This window comes from Ostrinia nubilalis, chromosome 11 (genome assembly GCF_963855985.1).
Source record: "Ostrinia nubilalis chromosome 11, ilOstNubi1.1, whole genome shotgun sequence".
In the NCBI taxonomy this organism is placed as follows: domain Eukaryota; kingdom Metazoa; phylum Arthropoda; class Insecta; order Lepidoptera; family Crambidae; genus Ostrinia; species Ostrinia nubilalis.
In genome coordinates, this window is record NC_087098.1 from 11388372 (window position 1) to 11405396 (window position 17025).

General features: G+C 37.8%; 1 protein-coding gene across 1 annotated transcript; it reads right to left on the reverse strand.

Annotated features, from left to right (window-relative positions):
* Positions 1-6272: 6272 nt before the first annotated feature.
* Positions 6273-11148, reverse strand: LOC135076263 (toll-like receptor 6). Its single transcript, XM_063970746.1, has one exon. The coding sequence runs from the start codon at positions 10946-10948 to the stop codon at positions 6926-6928; it is 4023 nt and encodes a 1340-aa protein (XP_063826816.1). The 5' UTR covers positions 10949-11148; the 3' UTR covers positions 6273-6925.
* Between the last annotated feature and the right edge of the window lie 5877 nt (positions 11149-17025).

Consider the following 17025-nt stretch of genomic DNA (forward strand, 5'->3'; position numbering starts at 1 on the left):
AGCCGGACATTTCCAATGCTATGAATCACAGCACTGACTTAAAAAACGTTATGATCCTTTTTTGGATAGCTGATGCTATTTGTTTTCACATCTAAATCGAAAATCTTCAATTGTTTTTGTGTATGGAAGGCCAACAGTCCAGACATGACCGTATTGTATCCGAACGGATGGTGACCCTAGTCCCTAGGGAAGGCTGGGACACTAGAGCAATATGGGATAAATAAACTACGAAATCTACTAGATGGAGATTGAGAAAGAATGGAACGGTAGCTTTTTTGGTTTTTAATTAAAATGGAAACAAATTATTGCAATCATTTTTGCTCTCTTTGAGTTAAATTAGCTTTCACCCTGAAAACATATTTTCTTTAAATCCTTTAGAAATAATAAGCTGTATAATTAATTAAATTATTTTTTGGTTAAACACGTAGTAGAAAACAAATCATAATTCATATTTAAAACGAGTTCAACTTTAAATACAATGCGCTCTTAAATAACAAAATATGAAGCCATTTAGAATAGCAAGTCAAAGCAGTTTACGATTTATTGCGAAATACAGTCGCCTAGGCAAAATTCATACTAAGTGGGTTAATAAGCCTACTTAAAAATCATTAAAATACAAAACACAACGAGTCAAAGATACCTATTTCAATTCATAGTTATAGACACTGAAGTGAAAGATATTATTTATGATAAAATAAAAACTTATAACAGGTTGTGTGTGTATCAAATAAATCAAATTATTTTTTGTCGTTCACCACACGCTCCCCTTGCAATTCCTCGGGTTCAATTTTAACGAACCAACTATTGTGGCTATGTGCTCGCTAATCAGCATATTCAATACGATTTTGACAAGTGCAACCCCAACAAACCCATGCATATGTCAAGTTGGTTTAGCTTCTAGCCAGCGCTTGGCGTTTTATTGATCGCCACTTAAATTTTAAGAGCCAGATGTCAGAATTTCCCATAACTTTTATGGTTGTCTTGTAACACTCATTTTTAACTATGTACAACGAGTGTTAGAAACAAACAGTTGAAAACTTACAAAGTTTCTTTAAACTTTTGTGTATTTTTACAAGCTTTTTACAAGCTTTATATTGACTTCACTTGTTAGTATGTGTGGGACAAATCTTGTAACTGAATTTAAGACCACTTGTCCTCAACCGATTGAGCTGAAATTTGGTATACTTATGTAAGTACGATGACAATGCAATGTTATGGTACCATTGAGCTGGTCTGATGATGGAGTCGGGAGGTGGCCATAGGAACTCCTAAACAAAACGGCGGAAACTCATCGAGTTTGGGTTCGTTAGATTTGTCTTTTCGAGCACTTTAGTGTTAGATAATGTCCAGGGTCCTGAGATTAAGATTTAACTAAAAAGTGTAAAATAAAATAATAATAAAAATAAACTTTTTTAAAAACAAGCTTTTATTCTGAATTTCGAAAGCTTGTAGCGCAAACAGAGAAAAAGAAAAAGATAAATTCCATGCGCGATACAAGCTTTCGAAATTCTGAATAAAAGCTTGTTTTTAAAAAAGTTTTTTTTTTTTTTTTTTTATTACTTAATGTAAAATAAATTGCCACTTAGTTTACTAATTCATAAGTCAAGTCACTTTTAACAGCATATAAGTGAAGCTAGAAAAAATATGATACCTACCATATAATTTATTCACCCAAAATCTTTTAGAACAATGACTTATTATTTTGATATGATAATACATTAATATTACAGTCAGGTGTGAAAATATGCGTACATCTTTCAATATGGGTACGTGCAAGGTTGGCTAAATATTCGTAGATATTTTCGCGATCGATTGTACGCACTTTTGCGCATCACATTAAATGGGCTTTGATATTCATATCATCCGCCTACATTTTGTTAAGGCAACCCATCGCTATTCTTCTATCAGATTTGCACGTTCGCTGAATAGGCTGCGAATATCATACTAGAGATGATCGATTTACATCGACGTTGACTAAATATCGATATAGATAATAAAGAATTTTGTATATTTTATTACAAACAATTGAAAAATCCACTAATAACGTTGTAAAGGGCCGAAAGTAACTTTATCAGTTCGTTTGTTACCTTTTCACGTCTAAACCGCTGAAATAATTTGCATTTCGGTATTGATTGAACTTTCATCATTACTATAAGTTTAAAATAAAAGAAGTTTCAGTACAGTTTTAACGATGGCTGTTTCAGTGCAGGTCGCGCGTGTTCAAGACACACTGAATTACAGGTGGACGAGGCCGCAGGAAAAACCTTGTAAAATAAATAATTTCACTAGAAGGTCCGATAAACCTGATGTTTGTTGATAGGGAACTACTTATAGGTACTTGATGCAGGCCGCTACCAACCGGGCGATATAGAATCGCGTTGAGGGAGGCCTATGTTTAGCTGTGAACGTCCTGTGGCTAAAATGATGATGAACTACTTATATTTTTAGCTTTATAAAAGAGTCATAAATTCGGATATTTATATCGATATTTCCTATCGTCATCCCCCCACCAGACATAGTTTTAAGGCTCGCATTATTATAAGACAACACCCACGCGACCCGCGTCGCCGTGTGACGTCTCACTCCACTCGCACTCATAAAATGTGTGTCACAATACTTACATATTATAATATACGAGCGGCTATGCAGTGATTGAGTTTACACAGGTTTACTCATCATTGTGTTTTGAACTAGCCATATTTAAAACATGGTAAGTTAAAAAAATGCCACAAGGAAATTGTGATGTAAAGAACTAGACTGCATAAGGCCGTCCTTATTTACATTAACTACTCAATTCGAATTGTAATATACTGAAAAAAATATATTAAATTACAAGTAAGAGTAACAGTCATATATTTTCCCAGTCTCTTGATAAAAATTGATCATCACTTTCCATCAGGTGAGATGCAGGCCAAGAACTTACTTGTAGTGGATTAAAAAAACTCTTTTACATCGACTACTTTGTATAGAACAGGTAGGTATCTGAATACTTTTTCATGGTTTAAATGTTGTTACAATAAATCAAAGTCGTTATAATATACTCACTTCACCCATAAATGTCTGTTGTGACGACAATGTTACATACCACTTTGCCGAATCGAAACCTATTAATACTTAACGAATATTGCGTCGTCTCCTACCCTTATACGCATAAAAACAGGCTGAAAACAGTGAGTCACACTACTTACTTCTGTTTAGAAACTTTTGTTTACCCAGACATAGGCTTTTATCTCCCGCCAGCCTCACTTAGCACGTCCAAAAATGTGGCGCAAATCTCAGCATGGCTTACCCTTATCCCAAAGTAGCATTCTTTCAAACCCCTCTTAAAATACAAAGATAATCCTTTAATAACCGGATTTGTATGACTAATTGCCCACAGATGTTTTGTATGTTCTCCCTTGAATTTATCAAAAATAGAAATTAGGGGTTTGGTGATCATCTTTGATCTACGATGATAATTAAATGGCCTATCACAGCCGGCCGATCGCGAGCCACCCAAGTTATATTGTGGGTTGCTTCACAAATGAAATTAACGGTACGAGTGTGTTTGGAACTTTGCTACCTTTATATACAGTATCTATAAATACCCTTTATTAGAGTAAAAATTAATTCCATATTTTCAGCAACAAATGTCCGTACATTAATAATAGTTTAAGTTTCCGCAACAGTGTCAAATATAGAATTAACTGTAAATAATAAAAATATACCTAGTGATGATTGTCACAAATTAACAACGAAAGCCGAAACTTTGATAAAAAACACACTGTTTGTTTCGTCACGGCGACATTCCGGCATTTCCTTCAAACTAAACAGTTGATAAAAAACAACCTAACGACCTCATTACGATAAGGAACATATGCGAGACATTCCGCGCCCTCACGCTCTATTCCCCTGCGAATTTAAATTTGTAATTCCTGATGTCTTCCCTTCCTTCAGCCAATAACGGCGGTACATTCGTTTAAAAAAACCCTAACTCCGCCCCCGCAGGAAGCAGCTGTATTCTCAATAATTACGAACAGCTCCCGAGCCTAACTAAATCCAACTAGTTCAGGCTTACATTAATCTTTACTCACTATTATTTGGAAACGCCTTATTTGTTAGTCATTTCGACAGCTCCAATTATACAGCCTTCTCTAGAAGCTACGAGTAAAATCAATCGGTAAATTGGAAGTTTAGGCACATAATTACTGAGTATAGCAGCAAATTCCTAAGCCTTTGCTTGTTTAAGTATATCTGACAAAGTTTGCTTCACAGTCAGGTTATTAACAAACTTCCTTAATTCTATGTTATTATTTCAGCAATGCCTTACCTAACACAGTGATAAATGAAATCCTAACTTGATTAAAACCTGAATTTTGTGTACCAAATAAAATTGCTTTAAAATTACCTTTGGTGCTTTTTCTAAAATTTATGAATTCGTTATCGTTCGATCGAATCGTTTCTTAGTTAAATATTTAACGGTGAAAACTTTCTTCCACATACAAATAACATTCATTTAAAATTTAGTATCATATAAATACAATATTTGTTTATACAAATAGAGCGGTAACGGAATTTTCTTATTATGACATAGAGCATCCTACGCAGAACCATCAGTGTTTCTTTAATATTTCATTAGCCGGCCTTCTTACCAACATTTACGATTTCAAATAGCTATGGGCAATCACGACTACGATTCCACAACCATCATTAATGATCTACTGATGACATAGCTTTAAGTTTATTACCTTTTTTATTTGTTCGGATAATCAATGAACTCCATTCGAATTCTCGTTCATGTAAAATTGAATGAAACCTATTCGTATCATTTTAGCTGATGCTGTTGAACACTTTCATAATAAACCTGTCCTCATAGTGATAACATCGCAATCTGTGCTCCACCAAAAGCTAAAAGGCCGTTTATAGGGACATAAACGTTTATAGAATCATAAACCAGAACCAATCTATTGTTTCCAGTCGGCCTACGCGTCGCGACGACATAACTAATCGAGCGATTCCGCTTTTTGTCTCAGCGTGGCGTATAATCAATTGTCACCTCTTTGGATATTTCTGAAGTTAGTCCACAATGTCTCGGTTACGTTTAGAACTGGTTTCGAATGGTCTCGGCAATAAACGATCGAGGTATCGTATTGCACGAAAAAAAGGTGATGAGTGTTCATGTTGTGGGAATGTTGGCGCAAATAGATGGCCTAGTGTGGCGGGGACACGGGCCTTGATGGCCACAATTTAGATCCTTGGGATACACAACGTTCGACGCTCGCCTTCGGATAGTGTTACATGACTAATTTGATTGAGACGTTCGGGTTTTACTCGCTTATTGATAAAATATTATTCGTTTTATAAACAAATGAACAACGATTTGTTGTAGAGATAATATATCAAGACGAATTAACCTTTGAATTAACATTAAATGCATTCGAAAAACAAATTATGTGTGATCGGCTAGTAATCGGCTACGATTAGTCTTAGATGAATTAGTGAGATGGTTATGTTGATTCCGTGTAATAAATGTATTATATTCATTGTCAGTGGTTCAGTTAATTACTCTCGTCGTAACGATTATGGTAGAGCTAATATTCTAAAGTAAAATCTGCATAATTATTATGTATCATCCAAAAAACTACACGTACGAGATATGAGTAACATCAGATGTGCCTAACAAAAAATAACAAATCTGCATAAAGATTATGATTGTTCCTATCTTATCTAGAAATTGATGCTGTAAATGTGTAAATCATCTAATCAGTGTAGAGACTGGAGTGTATCTTGATTCGATTTAAAATGGTACGCTCTATCATTTGGACTGTCCTTTTGCGCCTCTATGTGTTAGATGAGACGACATAATCGATTGCTCCAGTTACATGATACATCCTAACAATGAAGTGACGTAGCAGCGCAATCAAAAGTCAATTAAACCGCTGTATATTCATAGTCGGATGATGATTTATAGTTTCGCAGCGGGCAACAGACGCGCGCGCACTGTCGCGGACGACTTTTAAATTAAAATCGTACGGAGCCGCGCGCGTGATCTTATCCAAGTCGATCAATTTAGATAAAATAAATATTTATACATTTGAGCGTAGATGAGCGAACAAAGCGATTCAGTAAATTGATTATGTCAATATAAAAACTCTCTGACACTGGCTCTACCCTATTCAATCACCTGTATAGATGGTTGATATGGATTTTTAATGAAGTCTTCGATAATGTGTAAAGAATATGGTGTGTATTATTAATTTTAGACTACAAGGGATCCTTAATAAAAGCCAATATAGTAGACAAAATAATTAATTTATTCATACTCTGTGATTGGAAGCGTAATAAATACGTTTTTATGTTCTAGCTAAAAATTACATCACAAAATTATTTTTTTACCTAAAAACTTACAATCTAAATATTTACAATTGACTAGGGTACAGTTCAGTTCTTCAACGATATTATATTACAAATTATGGTACAAATATACAATTTCTAGTTAATTTTACAGCGTAGTCTTTAACATAAGTACCTAATATTATCACATAGTAGTCATTACTTCATCCTGTAATTACATAATTCAGGTTTTTTATCAGGAACCTCTTACAGTAAGTAACAGTTACACATGCACATAGAAAATACAAAATCAGGGAATGTTTGTGGGTATCTTAAATGCTTATGAGTATACGCAGTGATAGGCAAATGCGATGACTGAAGACAGGTACAATAAATAAATATTATAATAAATCAACACATGCGAATCTCCTAAACACAAGAAGTACTTTTAGTACATCAAAATCAAGAGTTCATCAACATTATGCTTTCAAATTTTCGCATTTAGAGCACCAACTAATTTATAAAAGCTTACATTCATTACAATAGAGATGCAATACAAGGTTTAGATCCTATAGTACAGTTTACGTAAACACATCACATTTTAGTTTTATAATTACACAAAGTAAGTCTTTCTCATGTTACTAGGCCTAGTGTTTGACATGGGGATTTGTTGGGGGGGCCTTAGGGGCCGCTCCTCACACTGGTGGTTGTCTATTGAGACGTAGCTATGGTGATGCGGGAGCCGGTCGTCGGGCCGGCCCTCGCTACTGGCCACTGAACACGTCTCGTCCTCCGTACTGCGCGCCGACACCTCCGCGCTCGCGCTGGTCGAATGCATCGGGCTCGACATCATCAGGATCGGCGGAGCCATCCCGTACTTGTACCACGGGTCGTGAGACGTCGGCGGCGCCGTATACCTCAAGTTCCCGTGACGCCCGAAACCTTCCCTATTACCACTTTTCATATTATTCGCATTATGAAGCGTCCGATTCGGCAGGGTCACGTCCACATCCGGTAACCGAAAATTTAGCTTCTCCCAACAGTTCCTCTCACCCCACACTATCACTGTACACGTTTTAAGCAACACTTTCAAGTCCGGATCTATGTTTATGGCACTCAAGTCTGTCGTTACGAGAAATATTATCTTCTGGCGTCTATGTCTAACGTTCACTGAGTTGATAGCACTTTGTACGGCCGCCTTTGACTCGGGCGCGTACCACTCTTGCTGTAAAAAGTTTATTGATAACACTATCACAAGTCTTTTTGAACTTTCCGATGCACTCACTAAACTATCGCCCGATCGCCGCTCGATCAGTTGCAAGTCTCGGTGCTGTAAACACAATGAATGTCCCGAGTTCTCCAACCCTGAGCTCACTGCACGAGTCACGAAGTCTTCATCTCGGGGATTGTACACAAAAAACGCGTCGAATCGCTTGTTTTTATTGTCATTCATGTCCTTAGGCGTGGAACTGAATACTCTAATACCATATTTCGAATGCATCCACAATTTGAAATCTTCTCGGAACATAAAAAGAAGTGCGCACATTAATAAAAGTATAATTACTATTATCAATACCGCCGCGATATATGGAATGTAATTTTCGACTCCGTCATTCGATTCGATGAATAATCGCTTTAGAGTCTCCGTCCCGGTTTCTTCGGTAGTAATCTCGGTTTTACATTCCTTCGCTACAGTCGCAATAGTTTTATTCATTGGCTGCCCGTGAGCAAAGTAGCACATCATGGTCTCGGTATCTTTTGATTTTTTTATTAACCATTGATTCAGCTGAGCTACGTCTTTACAATCGCATATCCAGTTGTTCCCATCTACAGACACACGCGTGCGAGGATTGTTGTCGGTAATGACTCTCCATGGCATGTAATCAACATAACCGTTGTTGTCAAGGTCCAAGTATTCCAGAGAGGGCAGGTAATTAAATGTATCATTCTCTATAACCTTTATTTTGTTATTGCGTAGGTATAGTTCATTCAAGTTTTGCAATCTTGTGAACTGCGTGTTTCTTAACACCTCCAAGTTATTGTTTTCCAAATGAAGCACACGTAATGAATCGATCCCGTTAAATGTTCTATTTTGTATTGTGTTTATGTTGCTGTTATTGAGATATAGAACTTGTAATCTCTTTTTGCCGATGAAAACGTGATTTCCCAATTCTTTTAGATCGTTACCATCCAAGTATATTTCGGTCGCGTCCATCGGTATTCGGTCCGGCACGTGATCGTAGCCGGCTTCGGAACAATCGACCACGTTGGAGTTCCAGGTGAGATCGTGATAACACGAGCATCTATCTGGACAAGTCATCTTGCAGTCACAGGCATCAAAGTCACAACAATGGCAAAGGGTGAAACAATGTGAATCGTACTCGCATAAAAATTCTGATGATTTGACTTCGAGTAAGAGCACATCCGATTTGGTTCGTGAATGGGTTAAAGAGCATCTTACACTTTCTAAATCCATTACTCGCGGGCGCTGCCTGGGGTCACTTAATTGGTTAATTCTCTGCAGCCATTCCATTGTACAGTCGCACGCAAATGGATTCTCGCTTACATAGAACTCGGGTAAATCTTTCTCCTCCGGAACAGCTGATATCGCGAAAGCCGCCGCCTCTAATGTCTTTATCTTATTGGAGTAAAGCATAATTTTGTTAAGGTTGTACTTTTGTAGAAATGTTCCGGGACTTATTTTTTCAATGTAATTGTTATTCAATACAGCTGTTTCAATGCTACTTGGGAATGAAAATTCATCAATGCTTCTGATTTTGTTGTAACTAACATCTAGCATTTTGATATTACACGATTCTTTCACGCCGTATGTGTCTTCCAGCTTTTCTATTTTGTTTTCGTGCATGTCAAGCCATTCTAAGTTGGATGGTATGTGGCTATAATCAAACCATAACAGTTCATTGTTGGAAACGTTTAACCAAACAAGAGGTTGAGTGTTTGTAAATATGCCTTTTAAGTCGACAAGTTTGTTGCCATCCAAGCCAATCGCTTTTAGTTGTTGGTTCGCTGCAAAAGCGCCATCATCTATTTGATCTATGTTGTTTGAAGCCAAATTCAGTATTTGTAGAGATGGTAAAGCAGCAAAAGTATCCTTAGATATCTTCTCGATTTTGTTTCCCACCAGTCTCAAGCCGTACAAGTCATCTAATCCTTCGAAATGTGAAATTGTCACTTTAGTTATTCTATTCATGCCTAAGTCGAGAGAAGTTAAGAATCTCAACGTCTTTATGGCTTCCGGTACTTCGGATAACTGGTTTCCACTAAGGCCCAAATCGTGAAGTTTGGTGATGTTTTCAAAAGAGCGCAGGTCAACTTTTGTAATTCTGTTTCCATCGAGGAATAATTGATTCAATACGTATAAGTTTGAAAAGTGACTGCTGTCTACTTCAATTATGTTGTTGTGAGCCAAGGAGAGAGAGTGAAGATTTTTCAAATTGGAAAAAGCTCCGTCTGCAATGCGCGCTACATTATTAAACTCCAAACTTAGGAATTGTAAGTTATTCAGGTCTTGAAATAGTAACGCGTCTATTTTTGTAATTCTGTTATGCGATAAGTTTAAAACTATTAAGCGAACTAGTCCCGAAAACGTATCTCTGTTTATCCACTCACTAGTCAACTCATTCACAGACAAATCCAATATTTGCAACTGATCTAATCCTTCGAGAAGTCCAGGCGCGAGAACACTTAACGAATTATTGTTCAAGTATATCTGTTTGATATCCCTCGATGACTGAAACATTTCAGGTGGGAGTGCAGTCAGTGCATTGGTAGACAAATTCAGTATTTGCAAGTCATTCAGTCCCACAAAAGCTCTATCCGCCACATTCGATATCCTGTTGTTTTGCAAAAACAGTTTCTGTAGCGCGCGCAAGCTTGACAAACCGTTATCTGGTAAGCCACTGATTTCATTATGCGACATATCCAGCGTCTCTAGCACGGTGTTGCACGATTTGCCGGGTGCAGTTGGACCATTGCCCCAGTCGGAAAATCCAAGGTTTGAAATGTCTTGCAATCGGTTTTGAGTAACATTCAATTCCTTCAAGTTGTAGAGAGGGCAGAATATTTCAGATGGCAAGACCCAGATGTTGTTGTCACCCAAATCCAAACTTCTCAAGTCAGTGAGGCCTCTGAACGTGTCCCGATGGAATTCCATAGACATCGCAGACCAGTCAGTGTTGTGAGTCCGGATGCTGAGGCTTCGGAGGCCACTGAGCGGCGACAGCACCGCGGAGGGTACATATCGGATCTTGCAGGACTCTATTCTGAGTTCTTTCAGATTGTGGAAGCGTGATAAGAGTTCAGTTCCTTCCTCTTTTCTTCGTCCGACGTCCAGGGAGCTTTCGAAGAACAGGGTGTCGGTGCAGTGCAGGTCGAGCGCGGTGATGCGCTGCGCCTGCGAGTTGGTGAGGCCGGCCAGCAGCTCGGTGGCGCCGGCCGCGGTGCGCAGCGAGCACGCCAGCTGCACGCGCGTGGGCTCCCCGGCGGCGCCCGACACGCGCTGCCACTCGCACTCCTGCGGAGCCTCCGCCACCCGGCTCGTCAGCGACGCCCCGTCGGCGCCCGACCACATCCAAAACGCCGCACACCACACAGCCAATAATCCCATCGATAACATCTCGAATAACTCACTTTAACTGTCACTTTATTCAAATCGTCACTGTTTGTTTCGCTATTATCGCGCTCATCGCTACGTTAGTCCGGGCGCGCTCGGGAAACTTTACGAATTTCCCGTCAAACTTGTTTCGAAGTACGACACATAACGGCTCGAGAGGGGATATGGACGAAACGCACGCCACTCTCGAGTACTTGTGAGCGACTGACTGACAGAGGAGCGAGTTGAGCGACCGGCCGGCACGCTCCCCGCGCTCGCTCGCTCCTCCCCCGACAGAGAGGTCCGATCGGAGCACTCGCTCGTTACGGCAACAAGTTGGCCGCCACGAGATTGGCATGAACAGGAGCGCGCTTTGCGAGCTTTTATAAACATGGAAGTACAACTTTGTTTGTTTTGCGTTAATCATAAAATTTCAATGGCTATTCTGAAGGCGTGTGAACACTATGATTTCTATCGTTTACTTCACAGTTAGTAGCTGCATACAAATAAAATTCAATTTGCCAGTTACATATTGTATACAAAACTTTAAGCTTCTTTAAGATGCTGTTGAACTAAACTCAACATTTACAACTTTACGTTCAAAATTTTAAATATCTGATGTTTTGTCTAATATTTGGACTATCGTCTACATTTTACTATCAACCACTCTAGCTGATAGCTGTCTCATGATCTCATCATCTACAAACCTACATGCCTACAACCATTGCAAATATGTATTTGTAAGTATTTTTTAAAAATTCACCTTATCATATTCAAACAGCGAATGATAAATGCAACAGGATATCCTGATTGCATTAACATTAGCAACATTAGGCACGTTATCAAAACTAGTCAGGTGTTGCATTGCGTTGCATCTTTATCTATTCCCCACGATAACGAACAAAGAGTTCTAGAACTCTAATCCTGGGATATTCTGTAATCTGTAAAGTTATTCAAACTCTTTGTTGAATGTGGGACGTACCTGCATCGTGACGCATAGTTCACTCGCGATACCTTATCTTGTACTTGTCAAATTGCTCACCTAATGACGTCATTGGGATCCAATTTACTGGAAAGAGGTAAACCTTTATGTGAGTTAATCATGTAAGTACTAAGGTACGCCATAATGGGCATGTTTTCACAGTAATGATTGATTTAATGTGTAATTAACTAATTATTGTCGTTAAGTGTAGAGTCAAACAACAATAATTACCAGACTATTCATGTATAAATATTTATGACCCAACCATCGATCCGTCGATGTTTAAATATTCATTTCGTGCCCCTTTTTAATAAATAATAAATAAACCGGCTCTCTGGCACTCGTAGAGCTAAGCTCTACCAATTTCTGGAATTAATCCAGCAGAGAACTGAAATTGATTGAAGTTTCATGATGATGAAATTTACCTGTCAATTAAAACATAATTGTAAAATACACTGATATAGACGGAATAACATTGTAAATTCAATAATAGATAGGCTATCTCTAGGTAAAGTATTCTAAAGTGATGCTCGTGTAGTTATAGTTCTTGCAACTCACGAAGGCGAGTGAGTTTTACTTGTGTGTGTACGTGTACATGCATATAACATATTATAATGTCTATAAAAATCTTTGAAAAACTAACAGTAGCGATAGCGAGCCACCACACATGCAAGCTCACTCGCTTTCGTGAATTGCAACAACTATAACTGCATAGATCCGGTTTATTAAATATTGAAAAATAAAGTCATGCCAAATATTTGGTACCTACATGAAATATTAATAAAACCATGTAAGAAACAAACTCACCAACAGCGTTTGGCTTAAACTACAAATTATATTCAAAAACCAAATGGGTGAATATCCCAAACACGTTTTTTACGCGGCGGAGCTGAGAATCGATGGGAGAAATGTAACTAGAGCGATGATTTTTTTTCTGTATATAGTTTATACAGCGTTTTACACGATAGCAAAGTCTTCAGGACAATAGGTAGTTATTTTATGTACTAAAAAAATTTTCAAAGACCCAAAATCTAATAGCGGTGGCGCGTCCTAACTCTATTTCTACTCATAAATTGTGTTATTCCTTCTTTCTCGGGGATTCTAGTAATTTAAAAATATTATAGCCATAAAATACATTAAATAAGACTTCCAAATGATATGAAAGAAATGTGATATTTCATATTTTAAGTGTTTTAAATAGCCTTTCAAAACTGTCCCACGAAAAAAAGCAATTACAGTGGCTCAATTTCGACACTCTCTTACTTCTCCAAAGAAGCTTTGAGAGACGTAGAGTTCTTCTTCCCTGCATCACTCAACTGTGTCCTCCTGATCGGGCTATAAAGACTTGCGACTTGTGGTATTGTTTTTCCAGCAGACCCGTAAATATTAGTATCAGCGGCACAGGAATACAAAATTTTTCAATTTCGCTGGCAAGTGTATGAGTGAAAGCTACTTACTTAGATGCTAAACGATTCTTTAACATGATTAAAGTTTGGTGTTTTGTTGTATCTGCATACAGAAATTATTGATCAGAATTATAGTTTTCTTTATAATTTGAATTTTGTAACAGTTTTTCAATTCCGGTGGCGCAATTTCGGTGGCTCCGGTGGCGAATCTATTGCCGGAATTGGTCTTATTGGCTCTGGAGCATTGTACCTAGGTCTACTAAGGTCTCAGTCATAACTACAATATCGTCAGTGAATCGAAGTTGTGTGATTTACTCGCCGTATCTTGATACTGAGCTCGGTCTAGCTCAGAAGCTTGAAAACCTCTAAGTGGGAGGTAATGAAGACTTTAAGAGATTATGGTGTCTCCAACTCTGAACCCTCGCAGCAATCAGATAAGTTTCGAGTTCTGATCTTGGGGGAGGGCTGATATGATGAAGTTTTCATACAAATACTTCAGAAGTTGCATGTATCGACAGTCAATTTGACGCCATTAAAGAGACTGTAGCACAGCCCAGGTCTTGACCGAATCGAAGAAGGTACAAAAAGGCCAATAATAATGACTGATTATAGTCCTCAGTCTTCTGCATAATTTGACGCAGCATTAAATATGTACGTAGTATTACAAACGTCTTTTCGAAAATGAGGTTGTCTGGGAGACTGGATGTTTCAGGAAAAAGCTGCCTCACCTGACTCTGGACCATCGCCAACGTCCATTCCATTCCAGTCTCTAGCACCACCACCATGTCTTATTTTTTGGTTTATCGACCAATAAACATGGTGGTATTTAAGAGAACTTTAGTACTAGCATTCCATCTGATTTCATAAGCTCAGTTGTGATTTCATTATCTCCTGGTACATACCTTGTTGTTTTTAATAGGGCATTCTAATCTCACTCAAGCTAAAGTCTAGGATATCTTCGCTAAAGTGTCGGAATAATCTCGATCTTCAGCCTAATTACTAGTAGTGCTTCTTAATCTCTCCTAGCAGCTTAGGCATTTACCAAAATGGTTCTGCTATCCTCGTTATTCATGTTGGTATATTCAATTTGGTCCTCGCAAATACATACTTTCGATTTATTACAAAAAAATCGTCTCTATAATACACTTTGTATCAGCGTGAGAACTTGGATAGCTATTTATACATCGATACTAAGCAGAATCTTAAAAACAGATGAGAATAGTCCTGAAACAGCTAAAATTTCCCTAGTCTCGTAGGTTGCAATCTATTCTGCCACTCGAGATGAAAATTCGTAGGTCTTTGGAGCTGGATTGGCACTGGTCGTGGCTTAGGCTTCATCAGTCGACAGCTTTTGAGCATCTTTTATTCGGCATTCTTCTATTTCGGTGATGACTTCTTCTTCTTCCTCGGTCCCTCACTGATGAGGATCGCAACCGCAGATAGTGTTCCTTCATAGACTGCGGTCATAAGCTGTGTGGTGATCGGAGAATGCAAATGTGATTGAATTGCCTGTTCGTCTAAAAATGATTACTACATTTTGATTTTTGCAGTACTATTAGGGTGCAGCTCAGTACGCTTTTACAGTTCTGGCATCTTTTGCTAGGCCTTCTCTCTCTATGAGGCTGGCTGGATTTAGTCCTCCGTTTCTTAATTGTACTACTTTCATCTAGCTCATTGTCGCTAGGTTTGCATAGTTTTCCGTTAAATTACCCTGTCACAAATATGTAATGTGTTAGTTCAGTAGCTGGTATAGATCTAGAAATATCTTCATACTTAATCTCCAGTTCGCATGGTCTTTAGCGAATAATTAGTTGCGTAATTCTGAGTATAGGATAGGTATGATACCATCATGAAAACTTGGCTAGCCTGGACCAATATTTTTACTTATGGAAGATAAACCTAACACCAACCTGGGGCAGTTGGTCGCCCTCCCGGGACTAGAGTTGGTTTCTGGGTTTGAGGGTCATGTATGATGTCTTTGTGATGACTCTAGAATAACGGGGCTGTTGGCAGCTAGAGCCAGAAAGTTTTGGATTTGTTCTCTATGGAGGGATTTTGCCGTTATCACCATGCTTAGCAGGCTGGTTGGTAGTTCCAGTATGGTAGTATAATACCCGGAAAGATGCTGCAGCCCACCCTCCAGTATTTTGATTCCTTAGTCGGCTATTACGACTCACGTGGGAAGATTTGATGCTTTTTTAGGGTCACAACACAGGCCTGAATATTGTTTTTCATTATAAACATCTTTACTGGATAATAATACTTAATCGATTACAAATAAGTAATTTGAGACAATCATCCGTAACATTCCGAAGTCCGCTGTATAAATAAATTTCGGTGGATTGGTTCTTAATTCCGGTGGCTCAAATACAATTTCGGTGGCTCTTGATAATTTCAAATTGACATATCTCGAGAAGTATTAATAATATTTTGATCTCTACCATATCATTGAATAATACAAGTTAATTACTATTATTTCTGCCACAAAAAAGTTTTGGAAAGTGGAAATTAAAATTCGCCACCGGAATTAGGCAAAAAACGAGTTTGTTGATATTCACCCAAATATGAACCTGGACACATTTGAACATCAGACAATTTCAATACAATAATAAACAATAGACGAGCGTCTGTCTCGAAAAAGGATTATAGGTACCTATTTACAACCTGTCTAGACATGACCACAGGTCCACAGATGTTTATGTGTACAGGATAAGAAAAAAGGCTTTTGTGCCAAAAGCTTCAATGTGAAATAGTTCGGCGCGTAATTTCAACATTGTAATTCCATTACTATGCTCAATATTGATTGTTTGAGTTTTCGCCAATCTAACACTGGTAAAGTTTCGTGCCAATTTTTCAATAAAAGGTTATTGTAAAAAATTAAGGATTTAGGCAATGTGATGTTACGGTCACTAAAATAGTGCCCTTAAATCTATGAAACTATTCTTAGACTAAGTAGGTTTTTATTGTATTTTATGGAATGCAGCCAAGTTTAACTCTAATAAAGGAATTTCAGATATTCAATTTGTACTGAATGAGCGACGCTTAAAACTTCTTATCGACGATTTTCTCACAAAAAATTCCTTCAAATCTTTAAAATCGTTTCCGCTTCGATTTCAGATAGCATTGATTTTTATTGGCGCTTTACATTTTATTGTTATTAAATACCAAATACCAAAACGCATTCGTGAAAGCGGCGGATTGCAAAGGGTTTATTAGTTCTTGTCGGCACGCAATACTGTCTCGCAAAGGGTTAACTGATCTAAACGAGTGCTCTCAAACGCCGCTTCCGCCGTTTTTTAATACGAGTCATGAAGTGTTTATATTGTTTTGTCGTACATTCTTTGAACGTGAAATCATGCGGATTTAACACTTTAGTAAATTACTTACAAAGCTTATTTTAAGTGAGGCTACTCATTAGGTATAGTAGAATACCAATATTTGTCTATTAATAAAATTAATTTATTTATTATATAGCAGTTAACTAGGTATCCACCGTGTTATTTAGCGATTCCTAATGTTTTGTTTTTACTACAAGTATTAGTGCATATGAGTAAAAAAAAGCTCATAATCAAGTAATTTTACAAAACTATATACTTTTCACCATTCATCTATTCATTTTTGCGCCTAATAACGTTATATAAATTAGCCAAAACATGAATACAAAGTTAAAAGTAACTCTACAGTGCTTGTGAGAAAGCTAACCGACATCGATG